The sequence below is a fragment of the Diplotaxodon limnothrissa genome, linkage group LG15 (genome assembly GCF_057381915.1).
Source record: "Diplotaxodon limnothrissa isolate DT_005_m linkage group LG15, D_limnothrissa_male_GT1.1, whole genome shotgun sequence".
NCBI lineage: Eukaryota > Metazoa > Chordata > Actinopteri > Cichliformes > Cichlidae > Diplotaxodon > Diplotaxodon limnothrissa.
In genome coordinates, this window is record NC_140610.1 from 39,008,153 (window position 1) to 39,030,607 (window position 22,455).

At 40.6% G+C, this 22,455-nt stretch overlaps 2 protein-coding genes across 4 annotated transcripts in view; both read right to left on the minus strand.

The window, feature by feature from the left end:
- Positions 1 to 1,169: 1,169 nt before the first annotated feature.
- On the minus strand, positions 1,170 to 8,031 carry LOC146617961 (uncharacterized). Its single transcript, XM_085373127.1, has 2 exons — positions 7,589 to 8,031; positions 1,170 to 3,024 (listed from the first exon to the last, which is right to left on the minus strand). The coding sequence occupies exon 2, from the start codon at positions 2,730 to 2,732 to the stop codon at positions 1,170 to 1,172; it is 1,563 nt and encodes a 520-aa protein (XP_085229253.1). The 5' UTR covers positions 2,733 to 3,024; positions 7,589 to 8,031.
- Positions 8,032 to 8,776: 745 nt separating this feature from the next.
- The window catches only part of hykk.2 (hydroxylysine kinase, tandem duplicate 2), a 42,303-nt gene continuing 28,624 nt past the window's right edge, over positions 8,777 to 22,455 (minus strand). For all 3 annotated transcript variants that reach the window (XM_085372611.1, XM_085372613.1, XM_085372612.1), the window contains 4 exons: positions 12,350 to 12,658; positions 11,347 to 11,489; positions 11,004 to 11,184; positions 8,777 to 10,765 (listed from right to left, as the gene is read on the minus strand). In XM_085372611.1, coding sequence (XP_085228737.1) covers positions 10,299 to 10,765; positions 11,004 to 11,184; positions 11,347 to 11,489; positions 12,350 to 12,653 — 1,095 coding nt within the window. In that variant the 5' untranslated portion in view covers positions 12,654 to 12,658 and the 3' untranslated portion in view covers positions 8,777 to 10,298. The remainder of the gene's footprint in view (positions 10,766 to 11,003; positions 11,185 to 11,346; positions 11,490 to 12,349; positions 12,659 to 22,455) is intronic.

Here is a 22,455-nt window from a genome sequence, read left to right on the forward strand (position 1 = left end):
ATCACTTCACATCTGATTTTTTCAACATGACAATGAGTTCATTGTACTCAAAGGGCCTCCACAGTCACCAGATCTCAGTCCAACAGAGTACCTTTGAAAGCAGGTGGAACAGGAGACTTTTATCATGGGTGTTGGGGGAAAACTCTGTAAAAGACCCAGGAGAAATAAAGACACAATGAGACAAAGTTACTTTCTTTATCAAACGTGTACACGGGTGAGCTGCTAAGAACAACTCACACCATGCACAGTGGCTTGGTAATTTTTATAGGAAAGACAGTGAGAACAGGATAAGAAAATACAAAACAAATAAAAATAAACAACTCCATATGTGGCGCTAGTCTCGTCAGCAGAGAGCTGGGAGAAGGCTGTGAGAGATAAAACAATCTAAAACAATATGTCCCAAAACAGTATGTCTTTGCTGAGAAAGTCTAAAAAGATAATTCTAAACTAATCTAACCATAGGCAAAGGGCAGACAAAAGGCATCTTTGTACATTTAAAAGAAGGTAAAGAAACATAGAATCATTTTTCCTGTAACATTCCCCCCTGTTTAACTTATTTTAAATGTATACAACAATTGTCTATGAAAATCATTTATTAAGTATGTTAGGCAATTTTTAATTTCCAAAATCTTCAAAATGTCATCATAGCAGAAATGGCAGTCATTTGGTCTAAAGAATAAAAAAAAATAAAAATAAAAACATAGTAAATGAAAATCATAGTGGAATAAACAAGAAAAAATAATAAAACTAAAACTACAAAAAATAAAAGGATGAAAACTAAAATGAAAACTTCAAAAAATACAAGGATGAAAACCTTATATTTAAAATGATGCAAACCTTAAATTGAAAACTTTATATCGTTAGCTTCATAGCATAATTGCCTAAGTCATTTGACTAAGTCAATGACTTAGGCACTTATGCTATGAAGCTAACGATATGTAAAATAATGAAAACTTCATATTTAAAATGAAAACTTTATGTTTAAAACTGAAGACTTCAAAAAATAATAGCATGAAAACTTTATATTTAAAATGAAAAACTTTATGTTTAAAAGTCAAGACTTAAAAAAAAAAAATAAAAGCATGAAAACTTGCATAACCTACTAATGTTTTAATCAGTGCATGATCACTTGACAAGTCATTTTTAATCACCACGTCATTTATTAGCAGCTAGTACAAGTTCTCTTCTAACAGAATTGCAACGGGATGTTGTTCTTCTTGAGGCACGGCAATATAGGCAGTCATTGTAGTTGTTATCATCTTTGAAATCATTACTCTTAGGCATGGCAACACACACAACACTAATATGAGCAGTGCTATCATGATGAGACCTAGAAGGAAAAATGGCTTTGCTACAGCAGCCAGCCATGAACCGCTGAACAGCCAGTCCAGCCAGCTTTGTGCTGTAGCTGCTCCAGGTGTGTGTTCAGTGACATATTTTTTCAGAGCGGTCAAATTCTGCAAAGCTTCATAAATGTCTCCTCCAGTTTCGTATCCATCAGGGATAAAAGTGCAACATGTTTCCCCGATCAGCTTGCAAACTCCTCCTTGTGATGCTGTTAGCAGGTCTAGTGTCAGTCTGTTCTGCAGCACCATCGTTCTGATGGCCTGCTGTTCACCTGCTAAGGCGGTTCCCAGGGTCTTAGTTAAGTTGATGTGTCGTAGCAGAGCATATCGGTTGATTTCCACGTGATCCCGCACCTCGGCAACTCCAATGCCGGGGATCAAGCTCTGTAAGAATTTCACTCCTCCTCCCCAGATGCGAAACTCTCCCGGCACTCCAGTGTCCACGGTAATGCCGAAAGAATTGGGGGAGGCGATGTCCACTTCACGCCTCTGCCGGCTGCTTGGGTGATGTGCAACACTTTGCATGAAGAAAACGTGATCTGATAATTCCACCAGGGCGCACAGACCTCCCCAACCTTCAGGGAGTGACAGATAAGCCTTGTTGCCACATAGGAAGTACCAGTCAGCCAAAACTCTGGTTCCTCTGCTGCTGGGTGCCGTCCGTGCACATCCTGTCTGGTACTGAGTCTTTGTTTGTAGTGGCATTCGGTAGCTGTAGTCAGAGCGACAGTTTAGGCCCATCAGCGTCGTGTTACTGGCACAGGTGGCGTTGATTGAACAGGCCATACACTTCCTCTCGTTCCTTGGTGGGCAGAAAGTGTATATGGACTTACATAGGTGAGTAGGCAGCTCCCCCACTGCCCGCGAGCCATTGTTCATCACACATACTGGCAGTTGTGATGCGTTCAGTTTGTTCAGTAGAATTACATCAGGCAGTGGGTCTGAGACTTGGGGCCAGGTCAGTAGGTAGGTCTGTCCGGAACAGTTCACATTTGTGAGTGATGATGACCTCCAGGTTGCTTTTGCTGGGATGCTGTAGTTGGCTTTGGACCAAAGAGTACCGTAGCCTGGATGTGTTGCCAGGCCCAACAGACACCAACTGCGATCTTCAGGTATGCTGTACGGCCACAGGCCAGACGTCTGTGAGGATAGGGGCATATGGGTACATGCATAGCAGTCAGTTTTGTTATTCAAGTGAGCTGTAGTGTTCATAAACTGCCACCAGAAGTTAGTGGCGTATCCATGGGGAAACTTGGTGTACTTTCCTTTGTCATACAGTGTCTGCCTTTTCTCCATATAGCGTGACTTGTTGTCCCTCATGGAAGCAAAGGTGAGGAGCCCGGCCATGGTCAGGGCCGCTGCAGTTGATAAGAGCCACCACCTCATGACGACGGAACACACCCTCCTGTCGCGAGTAGACCCCCCGGCCAGGAAAGCTGACCCCTCCACCGGGCGAGATCACAACAAGTAGGCAAGCCTGCCGTCAGCTGTGTTTAGATGGCTTCACTGACTCGCCTGCAGTGACTCTGATGGACCCAGGATGGTCGTTCCGCAATTTTGCAAGCGGTCGGTGTAGTGAGGAGGACTTGGTATGGCCCCTCCCACCTGGGTGTGCTCCAGTTTCTCCTTTGGAGCACCTTGATCAGAACCCAGTCACCGGGCTTTAGTCTGCAAGACACTGGAGAAACATCATCAGGTTGTTGATTATGTACAACGATCTCTTTGTTTTCTAACAGCTTAGACATCCACTCTGCTAATGTGTTTTCTCTGATTGCTTTGTCTATTGGTTGACTGGTAATAGGCAGTGGAAACGGCCTGCCATGAATGATTTCAAATGGAGTTAGTTTATGGGAGCCTTGTGTTAAGCGCATCCACATTTTCACTAAACCCAAACATTCAGGCCACGGCCTTCCTGTTTCTGCCATGCATTTCCTGAGCCTTTGTTTTATAGTGCCGTTAGTTCTCTCTACAAGGCCTGCGCTCTGAGGGTGATAAGCACAGTGGTGTTTTATGCTGAAACCGAGTGCTTCAGAGACCTTAGTGATGACATCATTTACAAAATGAGTGCCGTTGTCTGACCGTATCAAAGCTGGGATGCCATATGTGGGTATGAAGTGATTGCACAGGCACTTTGCTACTGAAATTGCATCTGCCTTTTTCACTGGATAGATTTCTGGCCACTTTGAGAACACGTCTATAACCACTAGTGCGTATTTTGACCCTTGACATTCGCTTAGTTCAATAAAATCCATATGAATTGTGTGAAAAGGATGAGGCGGAGTTGGAAAACGGCCTCTTTGTGGTCGCAGGTTACCCTGAGCATTATATTTTTGACACGTCATGCACGTTCTGACAAATTGTTTTGCTGAAGTTTCAAAATTTACAGTGTAAAAATGAGTGTTGACAATACAGGTCATTCCCCCCGATGACAAATGCGTACAGCCATGAGTCACTAATGCCGCCATCTTGTGGAGCGATTTTGGCAACACTGGCTTGCCATAACACATCATTAAATCGTTTGTCAGAACTGCACCGTGTTTTAGCCATTTTGCCTGCTCTGCTGTGCTCGCTGCTTTTTGTTCACTTTGCAACACATCCAGTGGAATCTGATGTGTGTTTACTGCCATCAATGTCATGTTTGTCTTTTGTGCCGCCTGTTTTGCGGCTCTGTCAGCAAAATTGTTGCCTGTAGTAATAAAAGAGCCATCAGTTTTGTGTGCTGCACATTTACACAATGCGAGTTGTTGTGGTAAATTTATTACAGTCAGCAGGCGTTGTAAGAGGCTTGCATGCTGGACTGGTTTACCGGTTGATGTAATCATTCCTCTGTTTTGCCAGAGCTTTGCAAAATGATGCACAGCAGAGAAAACATACTGGCTGTCTGTATGTATGTTTATTAGTTTGTCTTTGTGTATTTAGCTTTCGCGTATCACAGCTATCAGCTCAGCGCTCTGTGCAGAACATGAAGAAGAAAATGGTTTTGCTTCCATTATTTTACTATCTGTGGTTACTGCGTAACCTACACAATTTCGGCCTGTGCTGTAAAGTCAAATGCTGTTCTCCTAGCTTCCACACTTGCTGATCATAAGGTGGATCTGGGCCTGGAGTTTGTTTAAATCTCAGAATGTTGTGATACTCGGTCGGTTTCTGGCACTCAGGTGTAACACCAGAAAAGAATGGCATGACTGCTATCTTAAGTTTTGTCAGAGCGTCTCTACCTAGCAAATTTACTGGACACAACGGGTCATATATGCATTTAATAAAGCACCTGCGGCCACTTGCTGTGTGTACTAGTTCTAAAAGGGCAGTTAATTGTTGTACAGTTGTGTGGCCTGAAGCTGACTTTACAACTAATTTGTCCTCTACTCCTACAATCTCGTGGGAAGTGACCTTCCTCTCCATGGTTCTAGCAGGCGTTGTCTCTATGTTATCTGCTGTTTCTGCGTGGCTGTCTGCAGCCTTAGTGTTTGTGACTTTGCTCGCCTCTCTGTTCCTGATAGCCACCTGTGGATTAGTGTTTTAGTCTATTGTCAACAGTCAGCCTTATTTTGAAGTTACAGAAAGCTTCTTCTTTTTTGTTCGTCTTGGTTTGGGAGAATAGATGCAACACTACATTTTCACTTAAGGCAGTTTTGAATAATTTCTAGTTTTTCAAACAATTCATGGATCTCACACATTTCAAACTTTCAAGTTAGGGTTGTTTCCCATTTATACATATATATATTTAACTTTGCATTGCTCACAGCTCATAGCTCACAGCTCTAAACCTAGGCATTTTTCAATCATATGCCTAATCACTATGTGTCACTGTGATTCTCAAGTATTGTCACAAGTTCGTTTAAATTCGTTTCCAAAACCAACAAAATAATCAAACAAAAACAAAAAACATAAACGTGTCAGGACACAAAAGAAAAAAGAAAAATGCTGCCACCCGAACAAGGCAGAAGTCTGCATATGTTGGCTTGTAATAGCATGCAGCTTGTAACATGGTAGACTAATGTGCCTGTGTTAATTCAGCTCCATATTATTGTGTGAAGTTGCACTGGGTTGGGAGTGGTTTTGTGTGTGTCACATTTTTGGTGAGCCAATGGCTGGAATGAGGTTGGACTAATTAGAGGCAGGTGTACTTGATTGCACTGATACACTGGTCTACTTATAGCCCACACTACAACCACTGCTGTTTTGTTTTGTCTCTCTGTGCAGGTATGTAATGTGATGAAATCAGATATGATTGGGATGGATTGGTTTTGCGCTATGAATTTTATATTAAGTGTGTCGTTTTGTCTCTTGATATATTTTTTGTCAATAAATTATCTTTTAGAATTTTATTGACTGACATCTTTTTGCCCACGACTGAGACGGTTGGTCAGACCTAGAGTCTTTCTTTGGGTGTGTTACAGCAGCTTCTGCTCTAAAAGAAACAAATAAATAAAAAGAAAAGAAAATGTGGAACATGCTCATCAGCTTAGCAGTGTCTACATATTTAATTCAGGTTCTCAATCCTGTAGTTTTAGCTGTTGTCTACAGGGTTTTGCTTATTGGTTGTTATTATAGGTGTGCTCTATATCTCAGCAATGTGTCAGTCTAGGATGATAGGTTTCAAGCTGGTCAAGTGCCTCTATGCACTTCATTAGTTTAGTTATTCTCCGTATTGTCTTCATCTCACATGTCATTACACTGAGTTTCAGCAAACCTTAAGCTTGATGCAGACTACTGCTTAACAATTATCCACCACACATCATAACAGATTAAGGTGCCTCTTCATATTAATATTGTCATTGTTAATATTATCCTCTTTGTCTTATATAACAGCAATAGCATATTATAATATTTTAGCAGTGTGTACCACTATAGTACTACTGAGCCAATTTGATAGTTAGGATCATCTTATTCAGCAAACAGATAATTTTGAATTCATCCAATCAGCGGTCACATTTGTTCTCTCTGTTGCATGGCGGACCAGGCAGTTCTATTATAATATATTATTTATATTTTATTTTGTATCCATCAAGGGCTTCAGATGACCTGCAGAATCATCCTTTTCCCAGGGTGGAGACAGTTACCTTTTCACACACTGTCCTTGGCTGAACAGTGACACAGCCTTAATATACCTTATTTATTTTATTAAAATATTTTCGTGTGAATTATTTGCTTTATATTCATTTTATACATGCTGGGCATGGTCATCATGCCAACTGTGTTTCATTGTTAATATCACTTTACAGGTTGTTGTCCTTGCTATTATTAATGTCAAATACTCTAAAGATCATGTCTACTGTAATTTTCCCTTTGTTCATCTTTATTTCGTACTTTTTATATTTATATCTACTCAGTGGGGTCTGTTTTCAACCCTTTTAAACTACTTCAAACTACTGTGATCTCTAGTTTTCACTTAATAAGGGATTATTAAGTTCTTCCTGATATGGGTGGTGCTGCAGATGCGGCTGCAGGAGTGAGTGATGGTTTACTAAAAGGATTGTGGGAACTGCACAGTGTCTCGTCTTCTGGTTTTGCTAAACTGGCAGTTGAGTTCTGTTCTTCTGACTGTTTATATTTTGTTTTCTTAAATCTCTCAGTTTACAGACACTGTTTTTGTCCGGCGTCTGGACTTTTCTTTTCTCACCACTGCTCGTCAGCAGGAGTGAGTTTTAATTTCACTTGCGTGATTACCCATCTTATTTATGTATTTACTTATTTTTGTTTAAGTAATATATACACAATACAGCTGCTATCACCTTCGCTGGTATTAGAGACGAGAGTGGTTGCTCACACGCCCTTCTACTTTCGGACTATTTCCAAAAGCGGTGTGAACTTTACGAGACGGAACTCGACCGTTCTCTCAACTCACCAGCACGTCAGTGAATAGCAGTAAAAGAAAAACACAGTAGGAGCAGCTCAGTCTCTTATTGGACCGTGAAAATTCAGCTTGCTCCATTAATTAAAACAATACACACACACACACACACACATTCACAGCTTCGACGCGCGCGACCGGAACCCTTATAATAAGGGGAGCTCCCAGAGCTACTTACTCCCTAGACCCAGTCTAGACCCAGCTGGGGGAGCTACCCAGAGCTCCAAAGCTACCAGTCGACGAGCTTCCAAAGCTTCCAGTCGACGAGCTACGCTACCAGTCGACGAGCTCCCAGAGCTACCAGTCGACGAGCTACTTCCGCTATTTTAAATTCCCTGAATTCAAAATGCGCTTTTACGCAAGATTGTGTCAGTGTGTCTGTATCTACCTGGTCGGTGTCGCCGGGTCTGGTCCACCTCGATCGGGTCCCACCACCGTGGGTCGCTTTCTAAGACGTTGGCCAAGACCCGAATTTAACGCTCTTGGTCTTTTTCCACACACCTGGTGTGTGGGCTGTCGACAGGCGAACAACGTGGACTGGTCACGGAGATGGGACACGATGGAGGTGATCCGGCTGTCGAAGGACCAAGAAATGTTGGGGGAAAACTCTGTAAAAGACCCAGGAGAAATAAAGACACAATGAGACAAAGTTACTTTCTTTATCAAACGTGTACACGGGTGAGCTGCTAAGAACAACTCACACCATGCACAGTGGCTTGGTAATTTTTATAGGAAAGACAGTGAGAACAGGATAAGAAAATACAAAACAAATAAAATAAACAACTCCATATGTGGCGCTAGTCTCGTCAGCAGAGAGCTGGGAGAAGGCTGTGAGAGATAAAACAATCTAAAACAATATGTCCCAAAACAGTATGTCTTTGCTGAGAAAGTCTAAAAAGATAATTCTAAACTAATCTAACCATAGGCAAAGGGCAGACAAAAGGCATCTTTGTACATTTAAAAGAAGGTAAAGAAACATAGAATCATTTTTCCTGTAACAATGGGTGTGCTGCCATCAAATCTGCAGCTAGCATGTCAATATTTACCCAACTCTTCAAGCACTTTGATGGATTGGAGCGATGAATTACAGCAGCACTGAAGGCAAAAGGAGTCCTACTTGTTACAGTGTACCTAATAAAGTGGCCGGTATGTGTATGTCAGTGTAACATTACTCTACAAAGGAAAAACATACTTTTTGAAACAAACATTACAATAAAATAAAATAAAAAATTGATGATATGATATATTATATCAGACTGTCGGTGATGTCAGTGATTAACAGTCAGTGTTTTAGTATTTACCATAAAGTCCTTGCTTCACTAATGACAACCACATGGGGGCAGTATTACACTAGATTTAATCAAAAATACTGTCAGGAGAAAATCACAACACCAAAATACATGATGGACATTTTTAAAGCTACTAAAGGTATAACTTTCATAATAAAATGATACATGACGCATGATAGCATCTGTTAGATCCGATGCTATGAATTATGAGTTAAAACTGCTGCAAGAGAAATGAGTGTAACTCATGTAAAGAGCCCTAACTTGAAAAGAACACAAAGTCATCGAGTCTTTTTTTTTAAAATTATGTTCCTAATACGTGATGTTTCTGCTGCTGATCTATCTGAATTAAACTTGTGTGATGTACAGCAAATATCATCCTTTCACTTTTGCAATTTGAATGTGGTAGAAAGTCTGTGCCAAAAACCATTTTGGCTCCAAAGCCCCTTCAATAACAGAAATAAAAACACAACATGAAATTCTTTAATTTATTTTTAAATTGACATGTTTTGTCTTTTAAATGAACTGTGTAATCTGCGTGATTTCAAATCCATGTCTTCACATCCATGTGTCTGCACTTGGATCTGTGTGTCTGTGATGAGATTTGGAAATGTGTTAACAAATCTGTTAACATCGATTTCTTAAAAGTGTAGAGGAACGTGGATGTGTTTAATTCAGACGTATTTAAGCATCTCTAAACAATCTGATTAAATCACTCTGTCATTTACCGTAATCTGTAAAATAAGATGACAATTCAGTTACTTTTTCCTTTTTAAGTAGATCTGAGGCACTTAACTGTGGGAGTTAGTAATCGCTTTTTCAGTTTCTCATCCATGAATTTGCTAATAACTACCTCTTCTTTTACAGTACTTCATTAATAGTTTTTATACAGTGTCCCAATTGAGAACCAAAACAAAATAGAGGCCCAGGAGGATGCAATCAAACAGATGATTATTGAACACACGCGTGGGAAGATGAACACTGCAAAACATCAGATGTAGATCTCCGCCCAAAAATATACTTCAGATTGCTTTTATAACGTCAGGGTTGGTTAACGCCCCTTCTCGCGTTGTACAAGACCATACTTTGTATTTTAAGAACATCATTTGCATGTTTTATAGACAATGAGCAATCTTAAGAGATAAATGCAGACACTGAAGTTCCCCTCTCTAGCATCTTCTCCAAATATGGCGATGGATTCAGGCTCTGATGTTGATGTCCTCCTTTTTGGCCCATCTTTTGTCACCTGTTACTAAGCAAACTCAGATGCAACAAGAAGCCGGATACATTCAGGCCTTCACTCAAGCCTGTTTCTAGATTATATGTATTATATGTGTTTTGTGAGCGTGTACGCAGTTTTAACCTTCTGTTGCTCCAAGTCACTTTTACAATAGATTGTCTGGACATTGCACCAAACAAAGCTTGAGACCTTCGATTGACTGAGCAGAATACACTTCTTAATAAGCACAAGATGCAATGTGTATAAAATGGTCTTAGCTGTACCTGTAGTAAAAAGGTTAATGTAATGGCAACAGCTTCAATAAATGTTTTACTGAAATGATGATTGATTTGATTAATGCAATGGTAATAATGATGAGTATGAGTAGCAGTAAAATATTTCCCTTATTCCACAACAGTATCTAAATTTCTTCTCAGACACATTATATACTCCTCTAGCTTTATTGAAACACTTTGACGTTCCTTGTTGTTCTGTCTGAAATAAAACAAGTTTAAAAGATATAAACTGTTTTAACTGTGGAAACACAATCTTCGTTTTTGTGGACAAATTGTCGCTCAGTGGAGTCACTGCCTTCATGAACGAGTTTGTTCCTGTCTTTCACTTTTGTCACTGAGCTGAGCAGCAGTCTCAAACCACAGCTTCTCCACCTGCTCCTTTCCTAACTCCCAGAGCTGCTGGAGAATGTTAACACCCTTTCTGGATGAAATCATCAGATACTCTTCATTTTCTGGCTGCAAGGTCAGAGAGTAACGACCTAAAACTAAGGACTGGCAAAAGCGGGACAGCACCAGCAAATATAGACAATCTTTCTCCACCTCATTGAGAGGAAGGACGCTTTCCCAGCCAGCAAGGACGGGTCCACCCACCTCGATGGGTTTAGGGTGCTCAATCATCATGTACATGACGGTGATTGCAAGCTCATGGATGTAGTAGCCACTATTCATGTCGCCAAAGTCCAGAATACCGGTGATCCTATAGCCTTCTTTATCATTAGGCTGTACCAGGACATTGAGGTCATTGAAGTCGCCATGGTTAACGCCTTTAAAAAAGACATTTGAAAAGTGTATTTGTAAAATCAAACTACTACATACAATCAGCCAATGAGAAGCCAAGACAAGGTAATCAAGAAGTACAGTGCAAACTGTATGAGCAGCTCTCTGATAAACAGTTACTGGTCTTTAACCTTCACAGCTATGCTTTTATGACAATAAATATATTTTATGTTAAGTCATAAGCATGTAACTGATACATGTAACAAGATAATATTGTATACTCACATTTGCGAAAACTAGAGCGTTTGGGATCCACAGAGCTCTTGTACCCTTGGATTACAGACTTCACAACCTCCAGCAGAGGCTCTCCGTCTAACACGTAGAGGTAATCTTCCAGGAGAGCAACATTTGACAGACTCCATTTGAACCCCTCTCTCTCCAGCACGTGAAGATGAGGGTGTTTCATCTTAAATTACACCAAAAATGCAAGACATGTGTAAATGAAAAATAGCTGATAGACACATGTATTCTGGGCAGTTTCACGAAATTCTCTCCCGAAGATTCACTGAAATTCTAACACAGAGTGGACGCCTTTAGAAGAGATTTCACAGGACTGTTACTATGATACCTTTTTAATGACTGTGTCCATTTTAGCTGCAGTTTTCCCCATTTCATACAGCAGCTGTGGAGTTAAAGGAACCTTGGAGATGGTTGTCCCAGGCAAATAGGTCAACAGTCTCACCAGGTACTTCTGACTGCCAAAACCACAATCTGCCAAAAGTAAGGATATGAATAATTATAGGCTTCAATAAACTTGAACATATATGGCAGAGCCCTGTTCAAGGGCACAGGCGTAACAATATTGCTAATTATGCAAACTTCCTTGTGTAAGATTGCCCTTTAGCCCTAAGCCAGGATGTGTTATTCTACTCCTGCAGATGCCAAGTTTGCCTGTGCCTTATCTTTACAGATTATCTGCGAAAGCAACCGTCCAAAGGTCGAGTTCAACTACGCAGCACATTTATACTATGTCACAGAAACACAGTACTTATAAGCATGTGCAGTGTGCCAACATACTTAAGTAATGATGGAAAGTCTTTGGACACTGGTTCACTCATTTTCTGTCAATTTCAGGATTTTGTTTAGGGTCTAGGACCCACAATATCTGATCAGCCGTTATTGGCTGCATTTTGTGTTTCTTTGGTTATCTTTATCCAATAAAAAATGTATTTGGTGATCTGGAACATTTAAATATAAAAAAAATGATAAGAAATCTGGAAGGAGACAAAGATGTTCACAGCACTGTGACATAAAGAAGTCTCCAGTAAGCACACAAAGTCTTTTGGGGGCTTCGTAGTCCTAGGTTTAAATAACACTCTGACATGTTATCTTTAGATGTTACTGAAAAACAAACAATTTCTAATTATAATCACTTGTGATTCAACAGTGAATGTTTACAGGGAAATTGCTACGAAGCATTTTGACATCAGTCAGGATCAATTTGAGCCTGACTGACTGAACACCGAGTGCCAGGCTGCAGTGACACAAGCTTCATCGTGCATGGATGAAATTTTATGTCATGTCAGGTAACGATATTTTTTCAGATCTGAACAACGTGGCTGGTCACATACCAATTTCCTCCAGACTCATTCGCTCTCCTGAGGTGTTGGGCAGCGCGGTTTGAGCAGGAATTCCATTCTGTTGTAGGAAGGACATGGTGTATGTCTGCACCTCAATCAGCAAGGTATTCTTGCTGTCCTCTGAGTTCATTATCTTTAGGATATACTCGCCACCCTCACTGGGCGCCACATAGAAGTTCTGGTCATCATAACTGGGCAGAGACTGAATCACTGATGCAGTCAGCCGGTAGAGCCTCTTCACAATCTCAGATACCTGGGAATGGCTTAAGTTGGGCTTGGCATTTTTTGGTGGCATTATTGCTGAAGGAAAACAACAAGCCATTAGAGAAGAGTTGCACTAATTTATAAAATCAACAAATATTATAACATCTTCACAAATTACAACAAATGCAACTGCAAAAAAAGTTAGAGTGAGAGAAACATTTCCTCTACCTGACTACCTGTTTTCATCTGCCTTTTACAGTGTTACAGTATTAATCAGGCACAATTCAATCATTGCCATGCTAGAACTGGTGAATCAGATCTTTTATGTGTTTTGTAACAATGATGTGAACTTCAGTCTTCATTATTAATGTTTACAGTTGAGCCGCACACATTTCTAGTCCTCAATAATAATAAAGGTGTTAAAAAAAGAGCAGAAAATTGCAATACACAACACAGAGATCAGTCCACACAACATGAGGAAAAAGCACAAAAGCCTTTACATCTTTTTTAGACACATACAACCACACAGTACTCACTTTAACAGACCTGAACCTCGCAAAGAAGCAAGAAAACTAAATACAGTAATGCCTTTTCATTAATAAATAAAATCATCATTTAAGAACTGCATTTTGTATTTACTCTTTAGCTAACGTGAAAATGATATAAAGATGTAAAACATGTAAATCTAGCAAATATGCAAATAAAATGAGAAGAGTAAGACATTTTATTGCAGCAGTGCTGTAGCAGATATTTTCCCTAACAAACTGAAAGACAGCTTAAGTTCTTCTCCGAAGATGCCTTTTTGAAAATGGCTCCACAGAAAACAGTTCAGAAAATGCTTGATCATGCCCCTGACTTGTATGAGCAAACTAATAACAGTAGAAAGCTAAAACATTTTCAATTACTATGTAGATTTCCTATTAATAAATGTGTTATTACTGGAATTGCTGGCTCATCATCACTGGGAACTCAGTAATGGTCTTAAATTTAGTCAGTTTCCATGGAATGGACCCAAATGCTTCTTCTTTCTCAGGACATATTAATGCAGCAAAGTGCAAATGCAAATAAATACTTTGAACAAATTCTTAGAAGTCCATGTAATCCTTGTTAAAAACTCTATTATTAATGTGAGTTGACTTGTTTCAGTGCTAGCAAAATCACATCTGTCATAAATATCTGTCCCAAATGAATTACCGTGAAGCTGCATTCACAGCAGTATCTAGTGGGAATGGCATTTGATTGGGATTCCCCCCCCCAAAAAAAACAAAAAAACTCAATTTCAGCCACTGACAAACTGCATAATGTATGCTTCTTTACATTTAAATCCTAATTTCCAATTGAGAACTGACAGGAACCATACGATACCCAGGCCTGCCTTAGACCGTTCATCAGGAAGCACAGGAGAGTTTTTCCCAAATCAGAGAGCTGAGGAAGGTCTGGCAGGTAAAGTCAGCGTTCACAGTCACATAGTTCTCCTTAAACAGCTCAGAGCAGAACTTCACCACCTCCTCACATCTATCCTTCACATTTGGATTTATTCTCCTGCTGGCACTGATAAAGGACCCTTTAGCTGTCTCCCCCACTCAGTCATTTAGCTCCAACATCTGCTGTCTCTTCTCAGCAACCCTCACCCCATCCCTTATTTTTCTACCTCCAAGTCACTGTTCACTTTTTCTCAATTCTTTCAGCACATCCCACCAAACTCTCAAGAACTCAAAACCCTGGCTGTTCTGATTCTGAGGCAGCCAAAAGTCTCTGAGGTTAGAACAGAAAGTAGATTCCTGATCTGTTTGAGTTGTTTCTGACGACTCAAACAGATCCACAGAATCTCTGAGAATCTCTGCCTTCATTAATCTGTTATTGTGAACAGCAGTAATGAATAACCCATTGAACCTGTCCTTCTATCACCTGCAGGCTTAAAAGAACAGATTTGCTAAGATGTTTGAAGATTATCTTAAGCAGTACTGTGCAAAGTCAAATCTTGCACTACAGGTAGTAATAGAACGGACTAAACTGGGCTAACTTAAGTTGTGTAATGGCAAAGCAGCTTGATAATTTAAAAGTATTTCAAGAGTGTGTATCTCTGGCACAAAACATTGAAACAAATGGTGTGTTTTGTAATAAGCTGCTAGCAGTAAAGTATCTAAAGATACAATTTGAGATGGGTTATTTTCTACCTGCACCATGTCAAACTTTCAGTGTGAAGAGGAGGAGACCTAAATGCATCCATGAGACCATCTATATTACCCAACAGTGTTGCAGAACCTGGGTGTGAGTCAATGGTCCTGCTCAAGCCCTACAAATATTTTATTGTAAAAACTTGTTAAATCAACAAATATTGTATTCACACCATAAATGAATATTTTATTATTATTATTATTATTATTATTATTATTATTATTTTATTTTATTTTTTTACTATTTAATTTGTAAAAATGTGTATACATACACACACACACACACACACACACACACACACACACACACACACACACACACACGTAGGAAAATATTTAGTATACACATCCAGAAATGCATACACTATTATATATTGTACATATATTTATTAGTTTCAGGTTGGCCATTCTTGTATTTTGCTCGTTTGTGTTGTTGTGTTTGCACATCTCTGTTGCTTGTGGGGCTCGCACACAAGAATTTCACTCGCATGTGCTGTGCCAGTGTGCCTGCACATGTGATGTGACAATAAAAAGTGATTTGATTTGATTTGATTTGAAAAGAACTGCAAAGTAAAGCTAAGCTGAAGGGAGACTTCATAATGCAAACATAATGTGACAGTTTTGCTTGATCCCCGAAGGACAAACACAGCTGTGATGAATCCAGCTGTGTTTGATTTTTTTAGCTACACCTCATATCATAATATTTTACTTCCAGGTAGCCACACTCTCTTGCAATTTGGGAAAATGGCTGCTTTTCACTTGTTTTCAGAATTTAGCAAACTCACAATTTAAGATTGGTTCTTTTCTATCTTTAGATACTTTACTGCTGGCAGCCTATTACAAAACACATCATTTGTTCCAATTTCTTCCTGCCAGAGATACGTACTCTTGAAATTATCAAGCTGCTTTGCCATTACACAACTTAAGTTAGCCCAGTTTAATCAGTGCTATTACTACCTGTAGAGCAAGATTTGACTTTGCACAGTACTGCTTTTTTAATCTTCAAACATCTAAGCAAATCTGTTCTTTTAAGGTCGTGCAAATCTAGATCCCAGAGCTGCTGTCAGCACAAACTCTGCTGGACTAAAGTTCTGGTAAGTGTATTTTTTTTTTTTTCAAAAGATGTAAATTGTTGTACTCTGAAACGGAATTTAAATTTTTATTTTCATTTCAATGAATGAAATGATAATGCAACATTGCTGCTACTGGGTAAGGCTGTTTTTGTGGGGTTTTTTACTGCAAAGTAAGATACTCTTCAGTATCCTGTGTTAAGGTTATCAGGTTCATTAATCTGGCTTTAGATTAATGAAGGTTAGATCTAGTAGTAAATTAACTCTGGTCTGTCTATCTCTGGTACACCACATACTGACATACCAGAGATGGGCAAACACGAGTCTAACAGACTACTTTCCAAACACATTTCCAAATCTGTCATGATAGCCTACTGAAAGGTGACTTGTAACTGACGATTTGTCTGTATATTCAGTGCTTCTTGCAGAACATTGTAAATGTATTTACATAAGATAAGATAGAACTTTAAGAACTTTAAGACATGTTTACAAATGTCATTATAGGCATTCTGAATAAACATCTACAGATTCCTGTACACATGTATAAGTTTGACACAGTTTTACAGATCTGTAAATGTGTAAAAAAATAATAATAATAAAAGTGCAAACACATACACACAAACATACAGATTTTGATACGCACACACAAATCTCTACGCAGACTGAACGACAGAAAAAAATCAACATAACTACAGCAGTAATGGTTAATTGAATAAAATCATTTTAGTTTAATCCACAATTCTAATATCACTATGCAAACATGAGGGTTTCTCTCACATTTGCAACTAAAAATAGTATCTATGAGCACGTGTGTGAGTAAAAAGTATTACAACATTAAGCCCATGCAGGCGGCAGGTTTTTTTAACAGAAATACTGCTAAAACAACAGCAGCTGAGAAGATCATGCAGTTCTATTTGAACATGTAGCCAGAGTCTGCCTCTACACACACAGAGTCCTTCAGTTGGTAAGTTCAGGTTAAGTGAGTTTTTTTTTCTAGCACCTATTACTATAATGTAAAGTTAACTTTATAGCAGATTGTTTTACACAGTGAAAATCTACAGTAAAGATACAGAAGTTACATTAAAATTTGCAGATGAACTGCTACCTTAGTCTGTTACAATGTTTCAACTAGACAGAGTCACCTGCAACAAGCAAAGCTGACCTATGAAAATGTACTGGCACAGTAAAACTCTGAGGCACTGGCCTGGGGCTGGTAGGTTAGATACTGAATGGTTCAAATTAATTATTAATTATTAATTAATAACACCTACACCATCCAAAAGTCTGCTCTCTGCAACAGTAAACGTCGCATTAAATCACAGGGCAAACCTCAGTTCTGAGAATGCTGATCTGCTCGCTTTTCTTCATAGCAGACATCACATGCTCCTTTTACGACTTACAGACACACACTTACTAGCACACTTACACGTAGACACACAGCACACACAAAATACACACATGCATGAACACACACCATATACAGTTAGGTCCATGTATATTTCACACTGACACAAGTTTTATTTATTTACCTGTTTACTGAAACATGTTCCAATTATAGTTACAGTGGGGCAAAAAAGTATTTAGCAGCCACCGATTGTGCAAGTTGCCCCACTTAAAAAGATGAGACAGGTCTGTAATTTTCAGGATAGGTTCACTTCAACTGTGAGAGACAGAATGTAAAAAAGTATCCATCCATCCATCCATCTTCATCCGCTTTATCCGAGGCCGGGTCACGGTGGCAGCAGCCTAAGCAAAAAGGCCCAGACCTCCCTCTCCCCAGCCACCTCCTCCAGCTTATCCGGGGGAACGCCAAGGCGTTCGCAGGCCAGCCGAGAGATATAATCTCTCCAGCGTGTCCTGGGTCTGCCCCGGGGCCTCCTCCCGGTGGGACATGCCTGGAACACCTCACCCAGGAGGCACCCAGGGGGCATCCTTGTCAGATGCCCGAACCACCTCAGCTGGCTCCTTTCGATGTGGAGCAGCAGCGGCTCTACTCTGAGCCCCTCCCGGATGGCCGAACTTCTCACCCTATCTCTAAGGGAGAGGCCAGCCACCCTTCGGAGGAAGCTCATTTCTGCCGCTTGTATCCGCGATCTCGTTCTTTCGGTCGCTACCCACAGCTTGTGGCCATAGGTGAGGGTAGGGACGTAGATCGACTGGTAAATTGAGAGCTTCGCTTTTACACTCAGCTCCCTCTTCACCACGACGGACCGGTGCAGCGTCCGCATTACTGCAGCTGCAGCCCCAATCCGTCTGTCGATCTCTGGCTCCCTTCTCCCATCACTCGCGAACAAGACCCCGAGATACTTGAACTCCTCCACTTGGGGCAGGAACTCATCCCCGACCCAGAGTTTCCTTACTAGAAAATGGAATAAAAACAAGACCACTGAGAATCTCAGTCGACCTGGGGCTCCATGCAAGATGTCACCTGATGGGGTCAAAATCATCTTGAGAACTAGGGCTGGGCCATATTATACCGTTCACGGTAATACCAGTATAACGGTCGGCAACGATAGGAAAATGAAATATTGCGATAGAATGTGGGCAAAATGCGCATGCGCAGTGCCTTTGTTTTCATACGCTCATACGCACATGGCAGAAAAAGTATGGCGGCAATGGAGGATGACATGGACGAAAGCGCATCTTTGAATGAAGCGGGTGAACCAGAATTGGTCAGTAAAAACAGTGCAACTTCGGTGGTGTGGAAGTCATTTGGTTTTCGTCCATTGGATACCCATCAAAGCACAATTTTTTGTAGAACGTGCAAGCGGGCCGTGGCAAAAGGAGGAAACACTACAAACCTATTTTATCATTTGAAGCAGAAGCACTTCTTGGAGTACAAAAAAGCCGTTAAAGCACGTGAAGAGTTGTCCGCTTCAACTAGGTGGTGAGACCAAAGAAGATGACTCAACAAACAATCGACGTAGCTTTAAATAGCTGCACGCCTTATGACAAAAGTAACAAATGCTGGGGGGAACTAACTAATGCAGTGACACATTGTTTAGCCAGGGATATGATGCCTATTCAGAGTGTGGAAAGAGAAGGCTTCTAAAAGATGCTTAAAACGTTCCATCCACGCTACAAGCTACCCACAAAGAAATACTTCTCTAAAGTCGCCTTGCCTGCTTTATATGAAGTAGGGCTGCCACAAACGACTATTTTGATAGTCGACTAGTCACCAATTATTTTTGCGATTAGTCGACTAATCAGATCATGCATCCATTCGACGTACAGCGTACAGCTTATTGCACCAGCATGCATCTGCTCTTATATAACTATCATTAGCTTACAGCTTTAAGTGTTTAAGGTATGTGCTAACTAAAAATAAAGACAAGATGATAGTTTATTACATTTTAATGAAATTTGCAGATCGTTTCGGTGAAGTTTAATAAACTCCTTGCTATCTAAAATATAACAGGACACCGGAGTATATTCTCGAGCATCTCACACTTCTGATAATCAGTTGTCTGCTTGACGTTTATTCAGCTGTGTAAAAACTGTAACTTTAATCTCAGCCAAACCGATTTACTCAGGCACAAATAAAATACTAAAAAAAAGCCAAACGATAACATTTTTAAGTTATCTAAGTGACTTATATATGTTTAACCTGAGTAGTGAAAGATGGTGGTGGGTTTGAAAACGATTTGCCGGGAGTCCGGTGTTCTCAGCGGCTCTAGTGAGCCTTGCCCCGGCTAGCTATCGAGCTAGTGGGTAACAGACGCCTCCGAAAACGTTAGAGAGCTTTTGAAAATATGTGGTGTCTTGATAAACTGAGCAGATATTTGAGGTTTACGCAGTTACATTCTCGCCTGAAAATATGCTAAACGTTTATTTTGTGACCCAGAAAGAATAATAAGAGTAATATTAAAACTAACTAGCTGCCGCCATTGTTGGAAACTGAGCTGGGCTGCGCTATGAATTCTGGGACACAGCTTCTTCTTCTTCGGGGTTTAACGGCAGCTGGCATCCTTGTACATGCCATCTTCTGTTTCAGTCCATTATTACACTCTTAAATCCTACTACTTATTCCTGCGTCTTTTGGGATCTTACAAAGCTTCAAACGACGTGTCAACTATTAAATCAGTCGTCGACGATTTTGATAGTCGACGTAATCGTGATTAGTCGACTAATCGTGGCAGCCCTAATATGAAGAGATCCGTACTGAGGTGTCAAATGCATTATCTTCGGTGGAGTTTTTTGCGTCCACCACGGACATGTGGTCAAGCCGAACATCAGACCCCTACATGAGCCTCACAATACATTACGTGGACAAAGACTGGAAGCTACAAAACACGTGCCTCGAAACAAGTTTTTTCCCCGAGGACCATACTGGGGAAAATATAGCCAGAGTCTTAAAAGAGTTCCTCAGCTCGTGGAATCTTTAGGAGGAAAAACAAGTGTGTGTGACGACAGGCAACGGGGCCAACATTGTGAAAGCCGTCGCACTCAACAACTGGACCAGACTTTCATGCTTTGGACATCGCCTGCACATTGCAATAGGTACGTTTTTTTTTTTTTTGCAATAGGTAAGTTAATTATAAAGTCAGATTAAGCATATATATATATATATATATATATATATATATATATATATATATATATACATATACATACATACATATACATATATATACATATATACACATATATATATATATATATATATATATATATATATGTATATATATATATATATATATATATATATTGATGGCCCGGATCTTGTTCTTACCATTCAGCTGACTCCTCAGGACTTGCCTGACCCTCTGCAGGTACTTGGTGGTTGCAGCCTTTCTAGCGGCCTCTTCATGGTTCCCATTTGCCTGCGGGATCCCCAGGTACTTGTAACTGTCCTCTATGTCTGCAATGTTGCCTTCTGGTAGTTCAATCCCCTCAGTTCTGACTACCTTCCCTCTCTTTGTTACCATCCGACTACACTTCTCCAGTCCGAATGACATTCCAATGTCATTGCTGTATAGCCTGGTAGTGTGGATCAGTGAATCGATGTCTCGTTCACTCTTGGCATACAGCTTGATGTCATCCATGTACAGGATACCTCAGGCAGCAGAAACCCAAGAAAGAGGAGGGAGACGAGGAACCATCATGGAAGGACAGGCCCCTGCACGGTATGTACCACCGGCAGATAGAGGAGGTGGCTGATATCCAGAAATCCTACCAGTGGCTGGACAAAGCTGGACTGAAAGACAGCACAGAGGCACTAATCATGGCAGCACAAGAACAAGCTCTGAGTACAAGATCCATAGAGGCTGGGGTCTATCACACCAGGCAAGACCCCAGGTGCAGGCTGTGTAAAGATGCCCCAGAGACAATCCAGCACATAACAGCAGGGTGCAAGATGCTAGCAGGCAAGGCATACATGGAACGCCATAACCAAGTGGCCGGCATAGTGTACAGGAACATCTGTGCCGAGTATAACCTAGAAGTCCCGAGGTCAAAATGGGAGATGCCCCCAAGGGTGGTGGAGAATGACCGAGCTAAGATCCTGTGGGACTTCCAGATACAGACGGACAAAATGGTGGTGGCTAACCAACCGGACATAGTGGTGGTAGACAAACAGAAGAAGACGGCCGTAGTGATCGATGTAGCGGTTCCGAATGACAGCAATATCAGGAAGAAGGAACACGAGAAGCTGGAGAAATACCAAGGGCTCAGAGAAGAGCTCGAGAGGATGTGGAGGGTGAAGGTAACGGTGGTCCCCGTGGTAATCGGAGCACTAGGTGCGGTGACTCCCAAGCTAGGCGAGTGGCTCCAGCAGATCCCGGGAATAACATCGGAGATCTCTGTCCAGAAGAGCGCAGTCCTGGGAACAGCTAAGATACTGCGCAGGACCCTCAAGCTCCCAGGCCTCTGGTAGAGGACCCGAGCTTGAAGGATAAACCGCCCGCAGGGGCGTGCTGGGTGTTATATATATATTTATTAGGGGTGCAACGATACACAAAATTCACGGTTCGGTTCGGTTCGATACTTTGGTGTCACGGTTCGATATTTTTTCGATACAAAAAAATGTTCATGCATTTTTAATTTGTCATTTATTAAAATTATAAATATATATTTTAACTCAAAAGTACAGTTTTTAAATTTAACCCTAACCCTTGTGCGTGTTTTTTATTTTGACAGCGAATGCGCACCTGCGGACCACTTATGTGCAGCCCTGGTTATTTAGCTCGTCATATTGCAGCCACAGAAATTATTTTGTCCATGAAACCATAAAGCTGCACTTTCTTTTTGCCTTATAGTCTGATTTGTCATAACTTCTCCGTTTTGTGGTAAGCTTTTCTTTGGCTGTCACTTCTTCACCCTGACCTGTCTTATTTGGCTCAGCAGAACTGAAATGTTTTTACACACGCACTCACATAAGCTCAGCGATTCTCTGCGCGATCAACCTCTCACATGTTTAAGCTTGCTGCGGGAGATTTCACTTGTCATGTTTGCATAGTAAGCTAACGATTAATAAGACGATGTCAGAGGAATTGGTGCACAAATTATCATCACTCACAGATCAGTGCTGTCGCTCTCTATACACAGTTCGCACGATTGCAAAGTGAAAGCAAAAAAACAAGCGCAAATTCAAACGCGACTTCAATATGTCACATATTGACAGTGGCTCACCGATGCCAATGACATA